Source organism: Sinohyriopsis cumingii, chromosome 6, assembly GCF_028554795.1.
Source record: "Sinohyriopsis cumingii isolate HCF-2022 chromosome 6, ASM2855479v2, whole genome shotgun sequence".
Taxonomy (NCBI): domain Eukaryota; kingdom Metazoa; phylum Mollusca; class Bivalvia; order Unionida; family Unionidae; genus Sinohyriopsis; species Sinohyriopsis cumingii.
In genome coordinates, this window is record NC_142966.1 from 58,582,595 (window position 1) to 58,610,580 (window position 27,986).

Below are 27,986 nucleotides of genomic sequence, written 5' to 3' on the forward strand. Positions count from 1 at the left end.
TCTCAACTATTTAGTTATCTCTTAACAAATGCGAAATGCTTGATTTGGAGCTGCTGTTTGTTGTGGGGAAATATCATCTCTATAGATTGCATGAGATATCAGTATGTAATTTAGATGGCACTGTTACTAAATTTTGGTATGTGAGAAAGCTTGACAGTAGCTTCTCGTGGGTCGGTGGTTCTTTCTGGGGTTTTCCCAGGTTTGTCCTCCACCATTAATACTGGCCGCCATGTATAGCCTATTGTGTGCTGAAAAAATGGCATTAAACCATACAACAACAACAACTAAGTTTTGTCAGTGAAGAGAAAACAACACACTAACTTGAAAGTGGGGAGGAAAGATCACATTTTGCAGTCATTTTGAGGATTTCATATTGACTCTCTCAGTGGTACACAAATATTTGATAAATTGCATTGTGATTAAGAAATGCATGTTGATGCTTACTAGCTCATGTTCATGTGCACATTCCTCTAATATGAATTACAGCGATTCATCTGTTAGTAAGTGTTATAATATCATAGTATATTAATCTGAAGATCTATCTCATAAAAATAAAATATCTTGTGATACTTGTAAGGTATCAGATATATTTCGTATATTATTAGGAATTAGTCTAATCAAGATCTTGATTTAGCAAATATGATACTTAACCCAAAGTCAGAACAAGAATGTAACTTCATCTGCTCCTTTATTTCCATTTGACTTTAAGAATGTAATTGATACAATACTGCTTTCATATAATTTTTTTATTACAGTTCTAACTACATGTACTTCATATTTCCCATATTGGAACGTAATGTGATCACCTTAGTTTGGCTGGGGAAGATGGAATGTCCCATACAATGTTCGTGTATGTATTACCATTGGGAAGCTGGTGACCATTTTAGAATATGTTTAAGAATATTCTCAAATCCTATTTACAAAGATACTGCAGGATAAAGCTTTCCAATTGTTTAGATAGCTCTTCAAATAAAATTATGGAGATCTACAACTGAAATAGAGACCTCTCAAATTCCAAGATTGCTTGCAATATTTTTTTCGATCTGTAAACCTCTATAATTCAATTACATTCCTGTGATGTAGGTGTTACATTGCTAGTATGTGCAAGGAGGTACTGGATTCAAACTAGAAAAAGGAAGTCAGAACCTGAAGTCTACAATGCAGCAATTCTTCATTGAAATCAAGCATCGCTAATATATAGAAAAATTACACTCAAACCAAATTATTTTAAGATATAGAATCAAATTGTTGTATTTATTTAAAGCTAACCAACTTCACACAGTTCTATAATTTCTGTATTTTGTAATCAAATGACAAATAAGTTACCAATAGTCCAAAAATGCTTAAGAATTAAATTCTAGAAACTAATACCAAAATTATTTACAAAGTATTTTATTGAATTTTGTTCTAAAAGCTAATATATTATTTTCTGTAGTTTAAAAGGTATTTTGTTTCTAAATTAATTATTAGTAACCATGGAGTTGGTTGTACACCATTTCTACCAAAAATCAATCCTATAATTATAAATTTTAAATAAAATGTAAATAATCCTCGACACTATATTTAAAAATTAATATGATATAATAATACAAGATTACAAACACTTTTGAAGCAAGTGAAATATTTCCTAAATATATTTCTTTTTAATTGTCAATGTATTAAGACACTTAGGAAAAATCTCTAAACAAGACTAATTGTATTTCTCTTTATACCTAGAAAAAGGAAGTCAGAACCTAAAGTCTGCAACGTATCAGTTCTGACCAGGCTGTTGATAGCTTACTGTATATATAGTTTTTCCTATACTTGCAGTCTTTGCTTTGTCCTTAATAGGTCATAGCTTATAACACTCAGCTTCAGCTTACATGTTCTTGGGGCTCAGATGGCTGATCATGCTTCCAAAAAGAAAGAAAAACAACACAAAGAGCCCTCCATTTTGCATTCTGCTTCTAAGAATAATTTGCCTCGTCAAAAATTGTCTATCGTGCTAAACTTAGACTCTGATTGTATTCATTTCTCTTATTGTGCCTTTGTACGTCAGCGGCTGGGAATGTTGATGGCGTAAGTAGTTTTTCGTATGTTTTGTATTGTATTTGCTACCTTTCTTTATTGAAATATACAAGAAACACAGTAATATATTTTGGTGTGTGAATGTTGTAATGCATAAGAATAACAGTAATCTCTACCGAAGATGTACAATTTGTGTTAAAGTCATACAATTCTGACAATTATATACTTTATTAAAGACATACAATTTTGAATTACAATATACAAAAATTTCTGACAATCATCATCTTTATTGAAATTATACAAATATAAATCACAACCCTACAAATTACACTTTATAACAAAAATTCCATGGTGACATATTTTCCAACCAATTTCGAATTAGAGATGTCTCTAATTCCATTAGAGAGCTTTACAATTTAGTTAATGAAATCTCATTCGTTTGCTGAGGTATCCAACTGATTTAGAGAGGTCTACAATTCAAATGTAACCATCAAAAGCTATTAACTGAGGGCAGTCATTGATTTAGAGACGTCTCTGACATACACATATCTCTAACCGATATGTAGAGCTCTGGAATTCAAATGCTTAGAATTGTAGAGCTCTCTAATTTACTTTGAAAGTTCTCCGAACAAGACAGCTCCATGTTGAAGAAGATACAATGCCAAAAACATACGTGATTACTAAACGTGTCGGCAAACCATAGTTTGTTAATGCACGCAAAAATGATATTAAGAAACAGAAAAAATGTCTTTAAACATTTAAATGACAATCCAGTAACAGAATATCTTAATAATTACCGGATACAGATTGTCCAAGCTTTAGAGTCAGTAGGAATGCAGAGACCTATGTGTCATGATTGAAGTTGCTCTCCTCTATTAAATCAGTACGGAATATTTTACGAAAATCACTGACATAAACAAAGGCAGCTGTTTCGAATATTTGAAAAGAAGTCTTATGAAATCGCCACGGCCATACCAGAGATCTCAATACATTTGCCGAATCATTCTCGAAGGATTCCTCATAAAGGAATTCTTCTGAGAATGTTCTTCTAAATTTTAAATCTGCAAATACTGACGATTAGAATGCACCTTTCAGTCTTAGAGTTACAAGACTCCTAGCTGACTCCGTGAAACTTCAATAGGATTTGATGTTATCAACTTCAGAAACACTTACTGACACATCTGTACTATCGGTGTCTGAAACACCCGACACAGCCGCTATCAGCTGAAACAATTACTGACACATCTTTACTATCAGTGTCTGAAACACCTGACACAGCCACTATCAGCTGAAACACTTACTGACACAGCTTTACTATCAGTGTCTGAAACACCTGACACAGACACTATCAGCTGAAACACTTACTGACACAGCTTTGCTATCAGTGTCTGAAACACCTGACACAGACACTATCAGCTGAAACACTTACTGACACAGCTTTTCTATCAGTGTCTGAAACACCTGACGCAGCCACTATCAGCTGAAACACTTACTGACACAGCTTTGCTATCAGTGTCTGAAACACCTGACACAGACACTATCAGCTGAAACACTTACTGACACAGCTTTTCTATCAGTGTCTGAAACACCTGACGCAGCCACCATCAGCTGAAACACTTACCTGACACAGCTTGAAGTACACTGCCAAGCATTTTAATAAATACTTCGGATACTGGCGATTTCCCGCAGTCTTTGCAAACATCAGTGTTGGAAATATTAGAATATTCTGGACTGCTCCGGTGGCCAAGTGGGTAGAGCGTCCGAATCAGATGCGTGAGATTGAGGGTTTAAACCCCGGTCGAGTCATACCAAAGATTTATAAAAATGTTACTAACAGCTGCATCGCTAGGTGCTCAGAATTCAGAGGTAAGTGTAAGGACTGGTATGCCTGGTTTTAGAGTAATGTGACTTGGTGGGACATCATGCTACATGTCTGCGGCATGATGCCTAGTGCTAGACGTCACTATAAACTGCCACACTGCAGACATCGTAGCGATATGACTGAAACATTGTTAAAACTACGTTAAAAATCCAAATCATACAAACAAGATTCTGTACTCCCAAATGACCACCGTGGTTATCAAAACCTCCTAAAAAAATTGTTGACCTTTGCAAATTAAAAATAAATTTCTTCTGCAAACCCAGTCCTTTCTCAGAGTAAATTCAATGAAATCAGAACCTCTTGTTGTAATCATACATCCGTATATATAAACAGTTCAAAAGACTGAGATAAATTTTGAACCATCTCGATCCAATTACTGAAAAAATCTAAATTTTTCGAGCAAAACTTACAACCATACTCAAAGCTTTGAATTATATCAAAAGCTGTAAAAAGAATTGTCTTTCCACAATGAAAATTTGTGCAGAGTCTTAAATTAGGCAACCAGTTTATATCTCATATCTCATATATTAGAGAAGCAAGATGTTCTCGTGCAGCCTGTGAAAAGTGTTTTGTTCTGATGGCTACCTATTTACATAAATGGCACTGGAAGAGCAGATATAGAGGCCAAAGCTGCTATGCTGTCACCTGTTTATCAATAAAAGATTTCGTATCCTGACTTGAAATACTATATAAATCATTATATTTGGCAAACTATGTGGAATGAAAAATCCACCATCAAACTTAAGAACATCAACCCCACTATATGGGAGTGGTATCCCTTGCATAGGAAAATTCGGAGAGAGAAAGTAGTATTATGCCAATAGTGTATCGAACACATACCTGATTTATGCATACCTCCTGAAGGGTGCAATTTATTTGTACGTTTTTCAACAGATCCTATTTTTGACACATTTTATGCTAAACTGCTGTATATATATATATATATATATATATATATATATATATATATATATATATATATATATATATATATATATATATATATTGTAAAGTGTATGTGTTATTGATAGAATAAATATTAATGTGACTTCCCCCTCTTAGTAAGAGGGTGGTTAATTGGAATTGGCTGGAGTTATCTAGAGGATGACCTCCCTCGATAATATAGCCCGGTTGGAGTGAAAAGAATAGAATTTCAACGGAGAACCGAGCAAGAATATTGGGAAGAAATAAAACAATACGATCCCTCTTAGACAAGAAAAGAAAACACTTAATCAAAACAAATTAATAACGGCAATTCCAATTCAATCTAAATTCTGTCAAAAGAATTTAACAGCAGTGTTCAGTTTGGATTTATTTCATCATAATAACGAGTGGTGCAAAGAGCGCAATGTCCACGGCTGATTTGCATCAACTTCTTAAAGGACAATTACCCCTAAATTTATGTATGTACCACTTTCTACATTACATAAATTCCCTCACTTACCTTACTCAGAGTGGGTCGGTGGTTCTTTCCGGGGTTTTCCCGGATTCGTCCTCCACCATTAATACTGGCCGCCATGTATAGCCTATCGTGTGCTGAAAAATGGCTGTTTTGTTTGATAGGTTTTTGGTGGGGTGATCCCAATATATTATTTAAATTACTATGGAAGTCCCACCATGGTCAGATTTTGTAGGAAGTGAAATTAGTGATGGAGAGAGATAACGCTCCCAGCCCCAGCCAGCAACGACGACAGTTAAATTATTGAGAACACAAAGGTGAAATTCAAAGGAATAACAATTTAATACAGTTCAATATTCAAATGATAATAATTTCCCAATCACTCTTCTTCCTCTCGACCAAGTGATAGCCTAATGCATCCTGTGATTTATAGTGTGAGATCGCTTTTCCGCCTCTCCTTGTTTTTTACTCATCTGTATCTCTCCTATCCCGCCAATTCCTTCTCTCCTTCCGACTTTCATCCTAGCTGCTTCTGCTTGACTGTTCTTTCGCCAATTTCTCCTCTTCGATCATTTTCCTCCTCCTCCTTGATTCTGCTCTCTGACTATCCTTCGATTCGCAATCGACTTCTCCGCTAGTCTCTATTCCGTCTCTCCTAGAGACTCTGGACTAAACCACACCGGAAGTCTGTCCCCTAAAAGCTTCCTGTGAAAACACAAGGACGTTAGCATATTTCCTAAGACATCTCGTCTCACACTAAACCAACAATCAATCATCAGCTAAAAGCTATTACATTTTTCGGTCACGCATTCGTGCACGTCGAAATACCCATGTATGGTAAACAACGTCGTATTTAAAGCATGGTATCAACTACTTATCATACAGACATCAATAAATTGTGTCACATCCGTATATATATATATATATATATATATATATATATATATATATATATATATATATATATATATATATATATATTATATATATACTGAACAATAGCACAACTATCAGGCGCATCTTCGTATATTACACTCCCACAAGTGTACAAGTGTACACAAATATTCAAATATACATATTAACTGATTTTAGACACTGCAACCATTTTCCAAAGTTACAATTCAATTCAAAAGTTGCAAAATCTAGAATGCCACATGAATAAACGCACTAGTTTACTACGAATTCGCCAAATAGCGAATTACAATATTAATTCTAACTACGAGCTAGCAATCTACATAATTCTTTACATGACCATTGCTCATTTCTCATATACGCATGTAAATTAAACACTACAAAGGTAATTCACATACTGCACATAATTACAGTTATAAAGCCGTAATATTCTGCAACAATCGAGCAAATAATTCACTGACCTTTACGAAGCTTTGTCTTTCCTTAGAATGTCCTAAGTTTTCCCGCCAATTCACTTTTTTGAGGGGCACCAGACAGATGCCACCCCCACCCCCTTATAAAAAAAATAAATAAAAAAGGTGTTTTATGTGTTGTTGTTTCCACTAGGTATGTTGTTTGTTTATTTATTTTTTAAAAATTGATCCACAAAAAAATGTTGAAAGAAATTTTTGTTGGGGTATTTATGTCCTAGTGTTATCTATAGGGTTGTTCATCCAGATCGATTTATATCACCTTACTCGAAATATTTCCCCTGAATTTTTAGTTGACCTTGGCTAGAGGTCTCCTACGTCCCGTGTTTGCTATGTGTATATATGCTATATTGTGTATGTGCCATATAATTTTCGTGTAGGGACAGCACGACTTTTTCAATTTATCCCAGTGGTCTTAATATATATTTTTATTTGGATCCATTTGATAATTTTGATAAAATTTAGATATTTAAAATTTTAATTAATATTTTTGAATTCCGGCGAGTGAACGGTGTGCTACAGGTTTGTCGTTAAAAAAAATAAACCTATTGTTTTATATTGCTTGTTGGTATGTGTCGTTCCTCGTATTAGTTACATTCTAGAATGTGGCCGGCTGTGCTCGAGTCGGGGTCCACACTTTCTTTATTTAATTGTATTTCTCCCGACTCGAATTTGTTAACCTCTTTATTATTTAACCTATTAACCAAAAGATCCAAAAGGGTTTAAAGAAATTTCCATAGGAGGGAAAAGAAATATACTGTAAGGAGCTGTATGGTTAGATATGAAAGGTATAGAAGATTATTAGTTGCCATCTAGCCTATCCCCCTGTTTTTCGGTATGGTCTGCTAATTTTCTACGTGGGGTGTTTTTCACAGACTATTTCATGGGCCTGTTCACTTCGCGTAGCGCCATGTGTCGTATCCCAATGACGTCATTGCCTCGTACTTTCACCCACATAGATTTCCTGTCCCATCCATTGGTTTCTTTGTCTTAACCCTAATAAAACTTAAGTACATTTTAATTTTGGTCCGGGTTAATGGATGGGGTGAGGGCTCCAGCCCGCACACTGACTGTGGCACACCCCTAATGGGTAGCAAACCAAAGCTCCCTTCACATCCCCCTCCCATTCCTTTTCTTTATTTCAGTAATTTTAAAATGTGAGATATTACCGACGGGATTTAAAATGGCTCTTAATTTGATCATTTGGATGCTTAAAGAGAGTGAGAACACATGTCTGATTTGAGGGATGAGGTGGGGGCTCAGGCCCACACACTGGCAGTAGCACACCTCTAATGGATAGCAAACCAAAGCTCACCCACCCCACACTCATGGTGTCTCACACCCCCTCCATACAAATTATACATATATTTGTTAAGCCTACTTGTTTATTTGTATTATTTGCCCCCATACCATCATGATCTCAGCTATGTATTCAATGACCTTAAAAATTGTGCTTTTGTCAAAATCTCCATCTATGAAGAGTATGTTATTCCTTCGGTACCGTTCTCTTTTGCAGATCTTTATAATTAATTGTATTCTTTGGTTTTTCCTTTTTTCGCATTGTGTGATTACGTGGCTTTTAGTAAAATACGCTCTTTTGCACAAAGGGCAATTTGGTATTGAGTTTATCATATGTCTCCTTAATACAGCATCCCCAGTTAGCCATTCATTGTGAAGGTATTTACAAATTAGGCTTTGTAATTTTAGTGATTTGATTTGGGACCATTGCCCCCACACTCTTGGCCAATTAACCTCTCCAGTTTTCTTGTTCTATTTTACATCAAATGTTTTTTTAGTGATTTCCTCCCTTTACCAGTTATACGTTTCCTCTTTCTTTTTATTCCACAAATCCTTTTTTTCTCTAAATTTAATCATGAGATCTTTAATATTCCTAAATTTTCTGGGTATCTCCATTTTTTTCATTAATTGATTTTTTTTTGGGTACATATCTGGTCTGTTTTTTTTAGGCTAAAACCAAACCAGTATATATATAGGGCTTCCCATGGAGTCTTTGGTTCTACATTTATCGTTTTGAATCTGTTCAGTATATTTGCGCATTTTAGTAGTAGTGGGCTTGGTAGTGCTACACCCCTCTCCTGTTTGATCTATACAGAGTTTCCTTTATTATTTAGTGTGTTTTAAAGCCCCATATAAAGTTTATTATTTCATTATCTATTTTATTCAATACTTTATTTTCTATATCTACTGATTTCATGATGTAGTTCATATTCGAATAGAAGTATGTTTTGGCCACTTGGGCCCGCTCCATTATGCATAATGGCGTTTGTACCCAGATGTTTATATTTTCCTTTATTTTCCTCAGCATACTCCTATAGTTTTCTTCAACATCATTTTTCCCAAAGTAAACTCCTAATGCTTTTACCCTCTTTTTCACTAGGTGGGAGTAGCGGGTGCCTATTTTTAATATTTATGTCTTATCATGGTTTATCTTATATCCAGGTGCTTTGCCAAATTTTTAAAATTCTTCTACTAGGTATTGGTAGGAACTGGTATCTCTTATAAAGTTGGTGCAATCATCTGCATGCTGTAACATTTTGAACTCATACTGTAAGTTGGGGATTTTTATCCCTTAAATTTCTTTCTTGTTTCTTATCATATGGCTTAAAATTTCAATCGCTATTACATATAATAGCGTAGACAGTGAGCAGCCTTGCCTCACCGATCTTTATGTATCAAATTGTTTCGTGATATCGCCATTTATCTGTACTTTTGAGGTTATCTTTTTGTACAGGATTTCTGTCCACCTTTGAATTTTTTTTCCAAAACCAAATTTTTCTAAAACTGTTTATGTATAGTTGTGTTCTAATCAATCGAAAACATTTTATTGGTCGAAAAGTACCATAGCACCTTTATGACCTGTTTCATTTATGTAATCAATTACTGGTCTTATATTTAAAATGTTGTTTTGAATATCGCTACCCTTTCCCCTACACGTTTGATTTATGTTTAAGATTTTCCATATTCCCTTTTTTTAAACTCAATTCGCTAAGATCCTACATAAAATTTTGTAATCCAGATTTAGGAGAAAGATGGGCCTCCGATTTTTAAGATCTTTTTTGTCTCCCTTCCCTTTGTGCATAATAGTTATAATACCCTCTCTCATAGTTTTTTGTCATTGTATCATTTTTAAGAACATATTTTTGTATAGTATTTCTATGATCGGCGATAACTCACCTTGGAATCTTTGATAGAATTCCACGGTGAGTCCATCTCCACCTGGAGCTTTTCCTTTAGCTAATTGTTTAATTGTTGTATTAATTTCTTCTGTCGAGATGAGATCGCCACATATGTCCCTATGTTCTGTTGACATCGTCTCGCACTGTACTTTCTCTAGGTAACTATCTATGGCATTGTTTTCAATTTGTTGCATAGTGTATAGGTCTTTGCAATACTGTATGACACATTCTATAATGTTATTCTTTTCTGTTAGTTCTTTATTATTATATTTTGTCTTTTCAAGTTTCTTCCCCCCCCCCCTTATTTCCACCCTTTTGTATAATCCTTCAGCTTTTTATATAATTGTGTGAATTTTCTTGCTCTAATGATCCTTCCTTTATTTTCCTCTTCTTCTATTTTTCATTATTTCTGTTCTTTCCTCTGTATTAGTTTGTTCTAACTGTGATTTAATTATCTGTTTTTCCATATTAATTAATTCTTTCCTTCTTCTTGAATAGGCAATTGCGTTTTCTTTAATTTCATATTTGAATTTATCCCATTCTTCAATTATGTTTACATGTTTGAATCTGAAATTTGTTATATCCCTCTTTGTCATTTCTATATATTCTCTTTCTTCTAGTATTTTATTGTTCATTTTCTATATCCCTTTCCCCCATTGACTCCTATTTTCAATTAATACTTCTAATATTATTATATTATGGTCCGATATTTTAAATTGTAATATTTCAGCTCTTTTCTAAAAAAAATTTCGTAATTTGTGACGAAAAAATTATCTAATCTGCTTGCTTTGTCTCCATATTCATATGTGTATTCCGTTCTTAAAAGATTTAGTCTTCTATACAAATCTACTAATTTATTCTTAGATACTAAATTTTCCATCTCTTTTTTAATTTTTGTGTCGTTTGAAGTAAACTCACCCGTTATATCTATACTTTCCCCACCCAGTTAAAGTCACCTACTATAATTAAATTATCCATAGAAAAGTTGCTTAAATATTTATCTTAGTTTTCTATAAAATCTCTTCTTTTATTCCTTTTCACAGGAACGTAAATATTTATTAGATGAGTTTTCTCAATCGATATATGTATCTTCCTTCCTCTAAAATCTATTCCTTCGTCCTTTATTTCCCACGTCCAGTTCCGTTTATTTTTAATTATTACTGGTACCCCCCCCCCCCAACATCATCTTGTACAAAGTCATTAGTAATAACTATCGCATTTAGTTCTCTTTCTATCGAACTTTGCATTTCTTTAGTTAGTTTGTTATGAGTTTCTTGTAAAAATATTATCTCGTATTTAGTTAGTTTTATCAAGTTCTTAACTTTATCATCATTTATCCCATTTGTATTTACGGAAGCTATACGGAAGTTCGTACCCTCCCTTTTTCTTCCTTCCAACCATGTTGCCGAATCGCTTTATACTTTTTTTCTTCTTGCCCGCTTTGTTTATAGTTATATGCAAGAGTTATCTGTTAAGTCTGTGGGCACTGGCCCTCTGATTGATTTAACTTATCTGGTAGTTCATTTGTGGTTTCTGGTTCAGATCCCGACTCAAATTCATAATTCTCAATTTCACTATCTGATTCCTGTTCCTGTTCAATTTCACTGTCCATTCCCGTTTCCATGTCTGTTGTTTTGTCCGTTCCAGTTTGTTCGATTTTCTTTATTATTTTTTTAATAATCAGTGTTTCTTTTTTATCTGGTGTATTTTCACTAGTGGAGGTTTGGTCCTTTCCCAAAACGGAGTCTTCCTCCCCAAGGGAAGGACTAGAGGTGGATTCTACCTTTTTCCTCTTTTGATCCTCAATTTTGGGATTGGTGTTCTGGTGAAGGGTTTCAGATTAATTGGTCTGGAAGTAAGGGGCTTCATAACCATTAGGTCTATTTGTCCCTCATCCACTGGAGTTATTTCTATATCTCCTGAATTGCTTCCTTCTTCTCCTGTCTCGTGTTGAAGGAGGTAGTAAGGAATTTTTTCTAGTAGATTTCCTTGATTTTCATTTTGAGAATGTTCCGCCCTCCCCATCTTATTTGGAGTGAGGAAGTTCTCCCATCCCATATTTTGTAATGAGCCATCTTCCGTCATTTCATTTTCTTGTACTTGTACATAACTTTCCTGCGTTTTCTGTATGTTTGTCTCTGTATCTTTTGTACCATTGCTAATTGATTGAGGTGGTTGTTTTTTTTTTGGTTGTTTGAGGTGTTTCTTGTCGTATGGCCGTTAGGAGATTTCCTATTGTGTTTGTAGTTCTTCATTTTCTTCTACATTCAAAGTTTGTTACTTTTTTCCCGCCTTTGAAGCATACGTTGTTGCTGCAGACTGATTAGTACAGTCTTTGGCCGCATGTCCAGTCTGTTTACATCTAGGGCATAACCTATCCATCTCACAACCTCTATACCAAGTCTTAAGGAGAAAACCTAAGACATAGAAACAGGCTGGGATTCTTTTGGCGTCTTCTCTTAGAATTGTGATGATCCTAACCCCCGTCTTTACGTTCTGAAATCCCCAGACCGGAGCCATTTTTGATGACCTCACTTTTGTGTTTAGTTTGTTTTCTATCTTGTTTATTACTTCGCTTGTGTTTACTTCTAAAGGGAGGCCTGAGATAAATAAATCTGTCACTTTGGCCTCAACCTCTCTTGTTATTGGGGGAGCCACTGAAATCATAGCCTTCACCCCTTTGACCTCTAGTTCATTGTCCTTCAGTATTGGCGTGTCATAATCTTTGGGGTAAATTATGTATTTATTCACTCTCCCATTTTGTAGACAATCAATACAATTGATGTCTACTCCTTTTATCTTCAATGTCATCAGAATGTCTGACTGCCTTGGACATTGGGTCCCTTCACCGAACTCTAATAATCGACATCCTTGAGGGTGGTAGGCAACAAGTCTTTGAGCTATCCCGCTCCCCTCAATTTATGTTCTAAAAAGGTACTTAACTTAGTTCCACTAGGTTTCGTCACGTAAGCTATTCCTATTTTCTAGGTGTCTTCCCGTAATTATTGCTACAACGTCTCAGCACGATGTTTCATAATCACTGGGATTTCTAGTCTAAATTACTCAGTTAAATTTGGGTTGAAATGGTGACCACACCCTCTCTCAGTTCCGATTGGGTATCGATTCTACCCTGTTCTATTCAATTTAGTAGACAATGCTCCGGCCAGGTGTCAACGTGGTGAGATTTACAACGCCAATAATGTCCTTTGTTCTTGAACAAAGCTTTCAACGTCCACATGTGATTTTGACACCCGAAAAAGCTGGGCTCTCGTAACAATTACGAGCATGACCACTATAGCCGCGGGGTCTAACATATATACATGGCTTCTGACCAATTCCTTTAATCTTGACTTACGTAATCGCGGGCAGGCAACGTGGCAATCACGTTAAACCCTACAACAACAACAACAACAACAACCTTACTCAGAAGCGTAAATAACTATCCGAACACTGCATAAATTCTGACTAAATACGGTAGTTCATTACCCTCGCTTCACAGCAACAGGTCATAAATTACCACGTGAGCGGTCTATCGAACATTGCCGTATTCCTTTACCTATGCTACTACATGTTTGATTACTATTGCATAAAATTCACAAATTCTAACTCACAGCAATCTCTAACCTACAAGATTATTTAAACATTACATAATGTAATATAAATAGGTAATTATCGTTAACTCACGATAATCAGTATCGTCCTAGCAGACAAAGGAAATTATTTCTTATAACCCTATGAAATCCTAAACATATGAAAATTTGGATCCCATGCAATCAATTCTACCAATGAACTAATAACTATAACATTAAAAGGTAAATTGCATAACAACTCTAGCATCAACACTTTTCCATAAAATCGAATAAACGATACATAATATGGAGACCGCTCCAGTGGCCTAGTGGTTAGAGCGTCCGCCTCGGATGCGGAAGGTCGTGGGTTCCCGGCTGAGTCATACCAAAGACTTATAAAAATGGTACTAACAGTTGCCTCGCTTGGCGCTTGGCGCTCAGCATTAAGAGCATTAGGACTGGTCGGCCTGGTGTCAAGATGATGTGACTGGGTGGGACATCATGTCACATATCTGCGGCATGATGCCCCAGTGCTAGACATCACTATAAACTGCCATATTGCAGACATCGTAGCGATATGACTTAAACGTTGTTAAAGCTACGTTAAAAATCCAAATCATATCACATCACATCACATAATATGGAACCTAATCATAGCAAACACGTTTGCGTAAAACAAGAAATCAAAAAATAGAATATTACTTGAAATTAAAAGTTCGTACCTTAATGCTGTTCTCTTGCAGAACTTGTGCGTCCTAGCACTAAACCCTGACTTTTCTTACAAGACAGCTACCTGGTCCCTTTCTTGTTTAAAGAGGAAAGCACTATTCTCTTTAGGCGTCCTCGGAGCCAAAACTACTCCTCCTCTTTCAGAAAGTTTTAAGACTAAAGAATTTCGACTAATGTCGTCACTTTAAATTCACATTACTTCTAAAGTGTACGCCTTAATTTATTCTGGCCAATCATAGGCAATGGTTTCTAAATTTTCCCCAAGACAATCATTTCTTTCGTCAGAGTTTCAGACCGCAAAGAATCTGTGAAGTACAGCAATTCAATTACCATTTGAAAATGATAATTTGACATGGGTTCTTATCAAGCGGTTATGGTTGGTAGGTCAAATGTTTACATTCTCAGGACAGCGTAGCAATGCCCCACGTCAAATCTCACTCAGTCATAAAATATAGCCTTTCAAGGTGTAACACTGACACGGGGGAGAAAAGTAGAAAGGTCGAAGCGATCCTTCACACAGATTTTTCTGGCTTAAATGCGATAAAGTTTTAATGATCAGCGCCTTCAACTTTAAAGTTAAATACAATTCAAAATTCGACACTTCACAATTAACTTTGGCTTTAAATAACATTCTACTTAAATAATGTACAATACAGTGTGTAGTCATGTATGCACTGTGAATACCTCTAAAATTAACACAGATTAGAATGCAAGAAGATTAAGACGCCTAATGATCATTTTGATCTAAAGACTAATTGCACGTACATGTGTTTTGTCACCTCACTTTCATAGGTTTTGTGTTTACGGCATTTGACCATTATTCTTATATTTTGTGAAGTACTTAAAAGCCAAGCCATAAATTTATTGGACAAAAATGAAATTTCATAATTAAATTAAATATAAGACATATTGATGATATGTGACATCTTTTTCAGCCTATTCCATTTCAAAATAAGACAATATATTTGTGACGGTTTAAAAAGTTTTAAAAGTTAGACTGGGGGAAAGGATTATGTTATCTCTTTAATTTTGCTGGGTGATTTTGTCCTTCAGGATAAATCTGAGGGGATTTTGTCCTATTGACATAACGGGTAGGCAGAAATTAAAACACCTTGAAAAATGATACAGAACTATGCATACGATGAACTCGAATGAGGTGGTAACTGTAAAGACATTAAAATCTTGCAGAAAATCGAATTGTATATCCTGTCAGGAGCAATTAGTAAAGGTGCTAGCAAAATAGCGGAGGTACTTAGAGAACACCAACAAAAAGAACTGCCCCAACACTCAACATTCAAAATGTCAGCCTCCACTAAACTGGCAAGAGTGCTTTCGTGCACTCGTTTTAATATTTGTAACTATTCTCTAGGATCACAAATTTTTTAAATCTGAAGGTATAGAAATGTATAAATTTCTTAACGAAAGGATAGTGGGTGCACAGGGGCATGTATCGTTGCTTACAATTGACCTGTCACACATGTAATATATATAGACTCACTACTGTATATATCCCCGTTTGTTTGTATAAAAAAAACCCCAACGATTTCAATAATGAACAAGTTTATTGTGATAAAAATTGCACAGAACTAAGTCAGTTGAAACACTGATTGATAATTTCTAACCTGACTGACCAGAATGGCAACTAATACTGGTATCCCCTTCACCTTTCATGCTTAACGGACTTTCCACGGCGCCATATTGCGTACACTGTGGCTAGTTTATACAAGGGAGGACACTTAATAATAATAATAATAATGAGGACTTTGTATAGCGCCTAATCTTTAGAAGCTCTAAGCGCTTTACAACATTAGACAACACCTATAAGATAAGAAACATAATATTATTACAAAAACAAACAGCATGAAATTAGAAAAACATTTAAAAAAATAAATAAAAAAACATGCTGAGAATATTTCAGGTAGGAAACATTATTAGGTCTTTAAGTTTGTTCTTGCAGTCGAAATAAGTGAGTTTTGAGAGCCCTCTTGAATGTGATCACTGTGTCTTTGTGTCTAAGTTCAGTGGGCAATTCATTCCACGTTGCTGGGCCCTGGTATGCAAAAGAACGCTGTCCATATGACTTTGTTTTCATAGTGGGAATAATGAGTATACGATTGTCAGAAGAGGAGCATAAGTATCTTTCTGGTGTGTACACATGGGTGAGGTCAGACAGGTATGTTGGACTAGAGTCCGACAGTGAAATGTAGCACAGAGAACAAATTTTGTGTTTGATTCTGGATCGAATGGATAGCCAGTGTAGGGTACAGAGCAGCGGGGAGGTGTGCTCTGATCGTGGTACTCTAAGTATGATCCGTGCAGCTGTGTTTTGAACTTTTTGAAGTTTCTGGAGTAGATATTGAGATGAACCAGACAGAATTGAGTTACAATAGTCCAGTCCTGAAAGTACTAATGAACACACAAGTGTTTTAGTGGCATCAACTGAAAGATATTTGCGAATAGAGCTGATGCGTCTCAGCTCAAAATATGCAGCCTTGCATATGTTCGTGACAGGTTGGTGCAATGTGAGAGTACTGTCCAGAGTAACACCTAGGTTTCGTACTGATTGTGTGAATTTAATGTTGGTGCTGCTGATATTTATTGTTTGAGGTAAAGGATGTAAATGAGAAAGTCTTTGTGTTGTGATCAGAATGGCCTCAGTTTTATCATCGTTCATCTGCAGCTTGTTACATGTCATCCATGATTTCACATCAGAAATGCACCTCTCAACACCTTGGATGGTAGCATCAGCTTCAGTTGGGTGGCTAGATTTGTATATTTGGGTGTCATCAGCGTACAACTGGTGAGACAGTGGATGATGATCTATGACACTTGAGAGTGACTGAGTATACAGAATGAAGAGAACAGGTCCAAGAACAGACCCCTGTGGAACACTACAACATAGATCAACTGGGCTGGAGTGTATTCCATTTGCAGACACAATTTGTGTCCTCTTGACCAAGTAGGACTTGAACCACAGTAAGGCTGTATCATGAATGCCAAATACATGCTGGAGATGATGAAGTAGTATATCATGGTCTATTGTGTCAAATGCTGCAGACAAATCAAGGAGGGTGAGGACTGTAATCTTTCCGCTATCCAACGCATTGTCATTAACTACTTTTAGAAGAGTAGTTTCAGTACTGTGGTAAGGGCGATATGCAGATTGTACATTGCTAAAAAGCTATTTGAGTTTAGATGAGATACAAGCTGATATAGAACAACCTTTTCTAAGATTTTTGAAATGAATGGGAGATTAAAAACAAGGCGGTAGTTCTTTAAATCGTTATGGTCTAGTGTTGGTTTCTTCAGCAGAGGCTTTACAATGGTAGTTTTGAAAAATGATGGGAATTCCCCAGATGAAAGAGAGGTATTAATAATATCAGTTAGTGAAGGCAATACTGGATCTAAGCACTCAAGCAGCAGTGATGTTGGAATTGACCTATCGCCAGTTGTCAATCATTCTGCTCGATTGACCAATCAGCAAGCACTATTATACACATCTCCAGACACTGTTTACGCCCGCCATTTTCCTCCGACAAGCTGCTTCTGTTGATATCAACTCGGCTGTTGTATATATTTACAAATTTTGCAACGGTTCTGAGAAGTCGCCCCACTTTGTCTGGAGAAGTCGCCCCAAGGATCATATATAGTAATTCTGAGATATAGCCACATGGCTAAGGTTTTATTTGTTGTTGTTTTTCTTCAACAATAACTTATTAAATTTACAAAATTTGCAATTTTTCAACTTTTCCATTTGATCAACTCCGCTTCTGTACTTAACGAAAAATAAGTGTTATCTGTCCCATTTGCTCTGCTCTTCAAATCATTAGATGCATTTTAATAACATTTGTAGATATAGTGTTATCAATATTTTTTATTACATTTACATCTATAAATGAAACATGCGTACTAGATGCAGTATAAGTAAATTTAATCGTCAGGTGAAAATGAATTAGTCGATCAATCATTGTTTTTAGTTCTTCAGTTGAATGCTTCCAGATCATAAATATTCATCTAAAAATCTGAACCAAAGAGATGGATTAAACTTTTCGTTTTGAATAAAATCCTTTTCTAATTCACCCATGAAAGGGAAGAGTATATAGGAGCCATATTAATACTCATTATCTGTATGTAATTCATATTATTAAATTGAAATTAATTATTTTCCAAGATAAGTTTTTATTATTTTACAAATATCTTCGCTAGATAGTGTGCTATTATTAGGATTGTTATCAAGAAAATATTTGCACGCTTCAATACCATCTGCATGCGGAATGTTGGTATATAGTGATGTTACATCTAATGATATCAGGATTTAAATTATCAAATGTGTAATATACTTCGACTTTTTAATGAAAGTAGTTGTATCTTTAATGTATGAAGGAAGTGATTTCATTAAAGGTTGTAAAACACTATCAATAAATTTGGATAGGTTTTCAGTATATGAATTACAACCTGATATAAATGGGTCGTCCTGGAAAATTTAAAGGTAAATTATGGTCAGGATTTTTATGAGTTTTGGGTAATATGTAGAATTGAGGTGTATGTATGTTATGAGGGATAGTATCAAATTCCTCATATACAGAATTATTATTTTTGAGGTGTAAGTATGTTAAGAGGGAAAGTATCAAATTCCTCACATACAGAATTATTATTTTTAGCGATCTCATTAAAGCATGTTGAAATTTTTTATTTAATTTCTAATTGACGTTCAACTTTTTTAACATAATCATCTTGATTCACAATAATAATAGTGTTTGACTTATCATCCTTTTTAATCACTATACTGTCGGCATTCATTAGATTATATACAGACTTAATTTTGTCCTTATAAATATTACTATGATATTACTTCAATTTAGTTAATATCTTTTGTGTGATAGCGTATATATATATATATATATATATATATATATATATATATATATATATATATATATATATATATATATATATATATATATATATATGAATCACGTAAAAGATGACTTAATTGTGTTATAAAAAGGTTATTTGGTGACAAGCTTTGGGATGACTTCTCCAACCACTCTTGGGCGACTTCTCCAGATACGTGGGGGTGGGTTCTCCACATACCGACGTAACTTAGAGAAGTGCAAGCGATGGATAAATGCTCTCGCTTTCTGTCTCTGTCTCAGTGTTGTTTCATATGGCAAACATTGCTCACCAATATAGTCTGGTATATCTTTTAATGTTATCATGCACGCCATTTTCACAGAATGTTTGTCGGAGGTTAAGACGTTGTCAAGTCACATGTTCGGTAGGTGGAGCGATCTACCTTCTGGTGTAAGGTCAATTGGATCAAGTTCACATGATTTTGGTGCACTCTTCATCACTTGTCTCCTTGCTTGCACGACATATTTAAGAATAAACGCTGATATTTCAAGCTAAGCCTTGCGTAGCATAATACATTTGGTACTGATATTTAGCTCAGACATTCGACTGTGTATCTCTGTGAAATGTTTGATTTGATATCAATCCTTTAAGGAATGCCAAATCATTCATTAAGTCTAGGTACTCTGTTTTTTTTCTCATTAAGTCATATCACTCTTTGTTTATTCATTAAATTCATGGTACTCTTTGTTTATTCATAAAGTCATGGTACACTTTGTTTTATTTATTCATTAAGTCATGGTACTTTTTGTTTATCGATAAAGTCATGGTACTCTTAGTTTATTCATTAAGTAATGGTACTCTTTGTTTATTCATTAAGTCATGGTACTCTTTGTTTATTCATTAAGTCATGGTACTCTTTGTTTATTCATTAAAGTCATCTGGAATAAATTTTAGGTTAACTTTGTCTAAAATTTGATAAAATATGCAAGAGTCTTCGTTACCTGATTTCATTTTGAAGCTTTGTTATTGCTTGTTTTCTCATGATCTTTTGCCTATGATAAATTGTAGTGATGTCACAGCACATGGAAGAAGACTACCACCCCATGCTATGTAAATTTGTTCCTCTAACTTAATGTGTTAATACCAATATCAGCAATATCCCGTGTCTATTTCCATTATTTTCATCATAAACAGATCACAACATTTGTCATCAGATATGGCATCGTACATACATATGAATACATACATACTCCTTTGCACAGATGATCAATTAACAACCTTGGAAATCTTTGTTAGGTCACCACAATCAAAATTACATCGGGTTTAGTCTAGTTTTGCTACAAATATCATTACGTTTAATTACTTGCAGGAACTTCTTGTTTTCTTATACATTTAGCTGGATGGATTATCATGCATTTTGTTGATATTAAAAGCAAGTGTTGTTTTTTGTTGTTTTTTTCTAGGCCAAAAGTACCATGGAAGAATTAGACAAGGAGACAGAAATTGAAGTAACATCTAAAGAAAAGCGCACACAGGTTCTCTTACGGCGACTTCGGAGTTTCTATGAAACCCATGAGTATTCTGACATTAAGTTGGTGGTTCAAGATCAAGTCTTTCCATGTCACAGACTTGTTCTCAGCACTTTCTCACCCTACTTTGATGCCATGTTTTCCTCAGGAATGATGGAAGCTTCTCAGACTAGTATCACTCTTCCATTTTTAGATGCCATCCAAATGGACTTGATTCTACAGGTTATGTATCTCGGGGATAACGTTGTTACTCTTGAAAATGCTGTAGATCTTCTTCCTATTGCCTCATTTCTACAGATGAATTACTTGAAAGATGCATGTGAGGAGGTCTTGTGCTCTAAAGCTGCAATATCTGTGGAGAAATTCTTTACATTTCTATCCTTAGCAAAGTCACACAATTGCCAGAAGCTGATAAAGAGTTTGTTACGATTTTTGACAGACTCTTTCAAAGATTTAGTGTTAGCAGAGGAATTTTGCCATTTGGACTATGAGGATTTATTGAAGATCATAAAGAATGATTTAGTCAACCTAAATGTAAGGTCTGAAGAGACTGTGTCTAATTCTGTTATGAGGTGGATTAATTATGATAAAGAGAATCGTTCAAAATTTGCCCAGAATCTCTATGAATTTGTAAAGTTACCTCTGACAAGTATGGAACATTTAGAGAAAATGAGAAATGAAGAATGTATTAAAAATAGCCCAGAGTGTCAATATTTTATACAGGAAGCCCTAAGTTACATAAGACAGCCTGCATGTCAGAACAGGTTTTCATCATCACGGATAGAGGAAAGAGGTACCAGCAATATTCTTGACATTGTTATGGTAAATGGTCCCTACAAAGACACTTATGGCATTTCAACAAAATGTAAGAGATCAAAACTCAAAGTTCTAGCAGGCAAACCATGCTCTGGACGTGGTTTTGCAATATGCTGTTATAATAACCATACATTGTTTATGTGTGGAGGTGTGGAATCCCCAATGGAAATGCTGAAATATGATGGCTTGAGCAATAAATGGTCTAACTTTTGTCTGCTGCCAGAGAGACGAGCCTTTCATGGCATGATAGCTATAGATGAGGAAGTATTTGTACTTGGGGGGTGGAATACTATTGAATCCTTTGCACATCCATCTCAATTGGAGATTTACTCCACAGACACAGTTCTGAAATATAATGTGTTAACAGGAAACTGGAGCTTAGTTGGGAAATTGCCCTACCATATAGAATCCATGGGGGTCACATCTCAGGGGAGTACAATTTTCTTGTTTGGAGGACACACATTTGGCAGGGATCAGACTGGTAGAGTTATCATCCCTCGCTCGTTAGTTCAGTGCTTTGATACAAAAACCCAGACAAGTTATGAATTATGTCCACTTCCCCTTGATCCTGCAAGAGATGATTTCAGACTGATGGTTACCACCATCGACAACGCAGTCTATTTGTGTTATGAGGATATAGGAAACATTTATCAATTTGACAGCTGCTCAAAGAATTTGTCCTTAATTGGAACAGTTTCTTTAGAAAGTGATGATGAGCAAGAGGAGGAACAGGTGGAACTGATTGATGAAGATTATATTCTAGACATGTGCCATTACAATGGAAACTTGATTCTTCTTGTGGTTGGTAAAAAGCTGAGAATACTAGAGTTTGATGTAAATCAGCAACAGTGGAAAAAGGGCTCTTTTTTTGAAGTCATACTTCCAGATTCATCCATGGGCTTGTATAATTATGTTCGTTTGGCAAAGTTAAAAGTCGCATCATGTAACATTGAAGATTACCAGATTAGTGTTCAAGAGTATTATTAGTTAATGCTAGGTATAACCATGCAAAGGACAAACAAAACATCCACTTGATTGGGATCACCTTGTTTCATTACAAGCCCCTACCAGAGATTCTATGTCAGGTGGAGAAAATTGTAGCATGTGAAGAAACCACTGACCTTTTATGGGCATATGCATCTACAAGAGTGGGAGCCACAGTGACTCACTCAGTGGTTAGCATGCCAGACTCAAGACCAAAAGGGTCCAGATTTAAATCCTATCATCAGACCAGTCTGGATCAGTTACCATGGCATGTCCTTGGGCAAGGCATGTTATTCTAATTGCCCTGGCACTAAACAACCTGCTTGTGATAATTTGCCATGAAACATCAAACCAGATAGCTACAAGAAATGAAACTATGTAATTTAGTTTGTATCTAGAAATATATATCATCACTATAAAAGAACAGTTCACACTAATCTGTATTTCATGTTTCACCCTGCATAGTTTATGGTAATTTCTTAGGTCTGTTCATAGTATAGTGATTAAACATAGTAAGAAAGTACTGCACCCTAACATGAAAATAGGTTTTAATACTTTACAGACAATATAACTTTTGGATTGACGCTCTTTACTTGGAGACCATTCATATCTTACGTGTTTAGTCTCAAATAAACAGTAACACAAGAAAGAGTGAAAACAACAAGCTTTGAAAAATATAACAAATAATTTATTTCCCTGGAAAAATACTGTAAAAATGAAAAAATATGAGAACTATGGTTTCCCGAATCAGATCGAAAAATAGTAGAAGACTAATCCTTGAATAAAATTTTTGAAGTCATAATATTGAAATGTTCCAATGATTCCAAGTTTGAGTCCCGATGGAGAATCCAAGATGGAATGCGATGACATATTCTGTAGCCTGTACTGTGTTGATGTCCTAATTTCCTTGTAGAAACATAATAATTAATCCTCGGGTCTTGGAAATCCAAATAAAATTTTCAAGAAATGTTCAAGAATTTTGTATGAATGCAGTAATATTTCCAGAGAAATGAATTGATCTTTTAGAGTCCAAATAATCAGAAGAAAAATCAACATATAACACAAAAACTCAAACTTCAGTACTGGTCACAACAGAAGAAAACAACTTGACATCAAGTGTTTAAAAGCCCGGACTCTGATCTCTCTCTCTCTCTCTCTCTCTCTCACTCACTCTGTCTCTCTAAACATCACTATTAATACTAAGTATTTCACAATATCAGAAATACCTAATTGTGAAATATAGGATCACATGAACAGATGTAAAAGTCACAGATCCTGTATGCCCTTGATAAGAACCAATCATTTTACTCCGAGAAAAAGTTGTTTACTTGACCCTCAATCAAGACCAGGAACTAAGTCAAAAATAGAAACAAGTGTTTCTATTATTAGGTATTTATGGAAACATTCAGGTCAATTTGAAATTTCTGGGAAATATAAAATTCCTAGTAAACAAAATTACATTACATTGACATGTAAAGAAAATAAAAAATGACTCCAAAACCCACAAACAATCAAATCAAATCAAACACAACTTAAATCAAATATAAATTAAATCAAATATACGTAACACATATTAGAAACATAAGTTTTTTAAATTATAAAAGTAAGTAATTCAGGCCTTATTTGACTGTCATTTATGTTTCTTGAGCATCCATATATAACGAAGCCTTATATTTGGCATGTCTTGGCAGTAATTAGTGTTTGAAGGAACCATTCATGTTCTAGCTTACCAGTACAGGAGAGCCTATGCTGTATTATGACCAAGTGTCATTAGTGTTCGCATCGGAAGATGTACACAAAAGCAGATTTTTTGCATTTAGGGTTGACTTATAACTCATTTGAAGGAATTGTGCATTAACATTTCGGTGCAGTGTGTTCATTAACATATGCTTGGCTTTAGCATATGTTTAAATTGATTTGATTGGATAATCTTTTTATTATTAGTTTCTCTGATATTTTTGCAATGTATTGGGTAAGTTTTGAAGTTAAATTTTGGCACTGAAGGCCTGCTCTGTTTTGACATATGGTCAGAGTTTGTGTTTCAGGTTTCTTTATGGCTGATAGGAAGGAATTCTGCATTTAAATTTTACTTTTATTAGAATATGTCTGACATTGTTGGTTATCTTTTATAATGTATTAGTTAGAAAATGTCAGTTTATAATGAAAGTTCAAGGTTAAAGTTTGTTGTGTTTATGGCTTGGCTGTGGTGTAAAGGAAGGAATTACCCAGTATGCATTAAATTTCACTTCATTTTAATACATTGCATGTACCTGAATTATTGGTAACTTAAGCTACAACTCTTGGTAGAGTATACAAAAGTCAAAGATTTATTTTAAACCATATTTTACAAGTAATGGTCAGGCATGGGTATGAAATGTGTGATCTATTGAAATGGAATGGCTGCTTTTTGTCATAAAAATTACATGAGAAACATTACCGCTCTTCTGCCATTAATTCTTTGATGGGTCAAAGGGATCAGTAAATATCCTAATAACTTATCCACTTTTTAATCCCTGTATTATATTTAATTTAAAACAAATTGTAATGAGTAATAATGGGTCCAAGAATATGTATGATATTGCAATTATTATAGCTGGTTTCTGATGGCATTATGAATGGTTGTTGCTGTTGTAGGGTATGACGCCATTCTTCAGCATGAGATAGGCTATACATGGTGGCCAGTATAAATGGTGGAGGAAGAACTCTGGATAACACTGGAAAGAACCACCGACCCACGAGAAGCTACTGGCAAGCTTTCTCACATACCCACATTGGCTGAACCTGAGACTCAAACTGACGCAGACAGAGATGAGATGGCAGTGATCCATAACAGACAGCGCTTTAGACTACTCGGCCACTCAGGTCCCCCATTATGAATGGTATCAAGTGTTGCATCTAATGTCTTAAATCAAACATTGTGAAAAATGGATCAAGAAAGATCCTTGTACACAGGCTTAATAATTCCATACTATTCCTCCTTCTGTTATTGCCAACAGGATGTATTCAACGGATTATCTGATGTTCAGAGTTCTTGTAATATTTAAAACACTGCTATGTTATTGCATGCTTTCTCGCTGCAAGGTGTTCAACGTCCAACTTTTGAGTTATTTCCAGCTAGTTATTCTTTTAGCAATTTGCTTTGAACATTTTAATTGATTATTTAAACAATTTTTTCTATGAATGAGAAAAATTGATAATTGCCAATAACCATTGCAGATGACATTAGCTTGTAAATATTCAAGGGTGACAACTCCTGCAGGATTAGTCCAATATCTGGCCCTTTAATTGGGTGGAACACTTTACAAGAGCCTTGAACTTTCAAAGGTGATTTGCATGCATAATTGTTAGGTTAAAAGAAAAAAGAAAGGTATGAATTAATTGAAACCTTTGTACACAAACTCTTTTTATCCATTATCCCAGCTGTTTGCATTAATTTATTTGATTTTGATACAGCACAGGATACCATCTGACAGTACCATTTGAAACAAACTATAGATAAAACAGACAATAAAAATTTACATATGATAGTGCTTGAATACACATCAGAAATAAAACTGAATAAGTTATTGAAAAAAATTCTGGCAACATGATTTGGTAATATAAATGCAAAGAATAGAGTATTAATACCTGGTTAAAAATGAATTTATATCTTGGTTTTAAAAATTAGTTAAGTTCATTTCAACATTATTGGCTAAATGGATTTATGAAAAAAACTTCCATGTCACTAACATTTTCAAACATGATTTTATGTATGACAAAAATGGGAAGAAGAATGTAATGCTAAATATGATAATGAATATTACAATATCATTAAATCTTACATTTATATACAGTGTGGTGCACAATAAGAAATGACTACATACTAATACATGGAAAATATGTAGTTTAGTCCAAAACTGAGACATTTTGACAAAAGGTTGAAGTTATTTTCAAATAAAGTTTAGTAATGATAAAAATAAAAACAGTAAGTGCAAATGAACACATTTTATATTTATTTTAAAATTAGCTCATATTTTAGTTCCTCACTTCCAGTGAGAATACAGCATGCATATTATAAACTTGTACAGAGGGTGAAAATGTCACTTTTTTATGATCAGTTTTATTTAATTGTTTTTACAGCTATTTTCTCCTTTTCCCTTTTTTAGCTATTTCATGCATCATTTGCTGTTACGTAAATATTGCTGCCATTCTTTATCATGAAAGTCATCATAAAGTAGACTGTTGAGTAGTTCCCTTCCACACAGTTATTTATTAATGAGTTCCCTTCCTCACAGTTATTTATTAATGAGTAATAATAAAGTCTTTCCCTTCCACACAGTTATTTATTAATGAGTTCCCTTCCACACAGTTATTTATCAATGAGTAATAATAGTCTTTTACTTCCACACATTTATTAATGAGTTCCCTTCCACACAGTTATTTATTAATAAGTAATAATAAAGTCTTTCCCTTCCACAGTTATTTATTGAGTAATAATAGTCTTTCCCTTCCACACAGTTATTTATCAAGGAGTTCCCTTCCTCACAGTTATTTATTATTGAGTAATAATAAAGTCTTTCCCTACCACACAATTATTTATTAATGAGTTCCCTTCCACAGTTATTTGTTAATGAGTTTCCTTCCACACAGTTATTTATTAATAAGTAATAATAAAGTCTTTCCCTTCCACAGTTATTTATTGAGTAATAATAGTCTTTCCCTTCCACACAGTTATTTATCAAGGAGTTCCCTTCCTCACAGTTATTTATTATTGAGTAATAATAAAGTCTTTCCCTACCACACAATTATTTATTAATGAGTTCCCTTCCACAGTTATTTGTTAATGAGTTTCCTTCCACACAGTTATTTATTAATGAGTAATAATAGAGTCTTTCCCTTCCAGATACCATCATTCAAAAGTAGATCACTGTAATGCTTCATTGTCTTTTCTGATAGCTGTCTGGAATCAATGTCTTGTGCAATATTGACTCTAGTTGACAGTTTTTCTCATTAAGGTCAAGATTGTAAGTTGAGATCAAAAGCAAAGTAAAACGCTTGATATAAACTGTATCTTAATGATATTTATACAGATGTAATTGAAAAACTTTCAAGACATGTGTTTTCATCAAAGTAATAGAATTTTTAGTAAAGGCACAGAAAACCATTTCTGTTAATTTTGCCTGACTTTAGCTGAATGTATGATGCTATAGCTTTGTCCAGTTTGTTTAGTTTCATTCCAATAATATAAGATCTACCCTAAAGTCCCTAATGAAATTTCAGGGGGAAAAAGAATTGCCTTAAGATTTTTAGTTCAGAATGTTAAAGGTCAAGGTCACTATGGGCTGACTTGTATATGATTTCTGCTTGATACCTCCAGTTAAACTAAATGTCTTCACCACATGTACTCAACCATTTCAACATTGAAGTTAACAGCAGAGTCCAGTTCCATAATCCAGGAAATGACTGACAATTATAGATTATTTGAGCTTTTGATCACCTGTAGATACAAAAATACATAGTTGAATGTCAACAACATATACCAGGTATGTATGAGTAAATTGAGTTTTAAGAAACAAATGATCAAAGAAAATTGGTTCAAGACTTTTAAGTCTAAATCTGTTTGTATTCACTTCTGCCCAATAATTACTGATGATCTAAA

At 34.6% G+C, this 27,986-nt stretch overlaps 1 protein-coding gene across 2 annotated transcripts; it reads left to right on the forward strand.

Moving 5' to 3' along the window:
* The first annotated feature begins 15,442 nt into the window (after window positions 1-15,442).
* Window positions 15,443-26,661, forward strand: LOC149797031 (kelch-like protein 12). Of its 2 annotated transcripts, none has more exons than XM_089961691.1 (2): window positions 15,443-15,559; window positions 20,483-26,661. In XM_089961691.1, the coding sequence occupies exon 2, from the start codon at window positions 20,495-20,497 to the stop codon at window positions 22,349-22,351; it is 1,857 nt and encodes a 618-aa protein (XP_089817817.1). In that variant the 5' UTR covers window positions 15,443-15,559; window positions 20,483-20,494; the 3' UTR covers window positions 22,352-26,661. The 2 variants fall into 2 exon arrangements, with proteins under 2 accessions (XP_089817817.1, XP_089817818.1); XM_089961692.1 differs by lacking the exon at window positions 15,443-15,559 and adding an exon at window positions 17,106-17,236.
* Window positions 26,662-27,986: the final 1,325 nt, after the last annotated feature.

Coding starts and splice junctions, on each gene's coding strand:
- LOC149797031 (XM_089961691.1), top strand. CDS start 20,495: ATGGAAGAATTAGACAAGGAGACAGAAATTGAAGTAACATCTAAAGAA.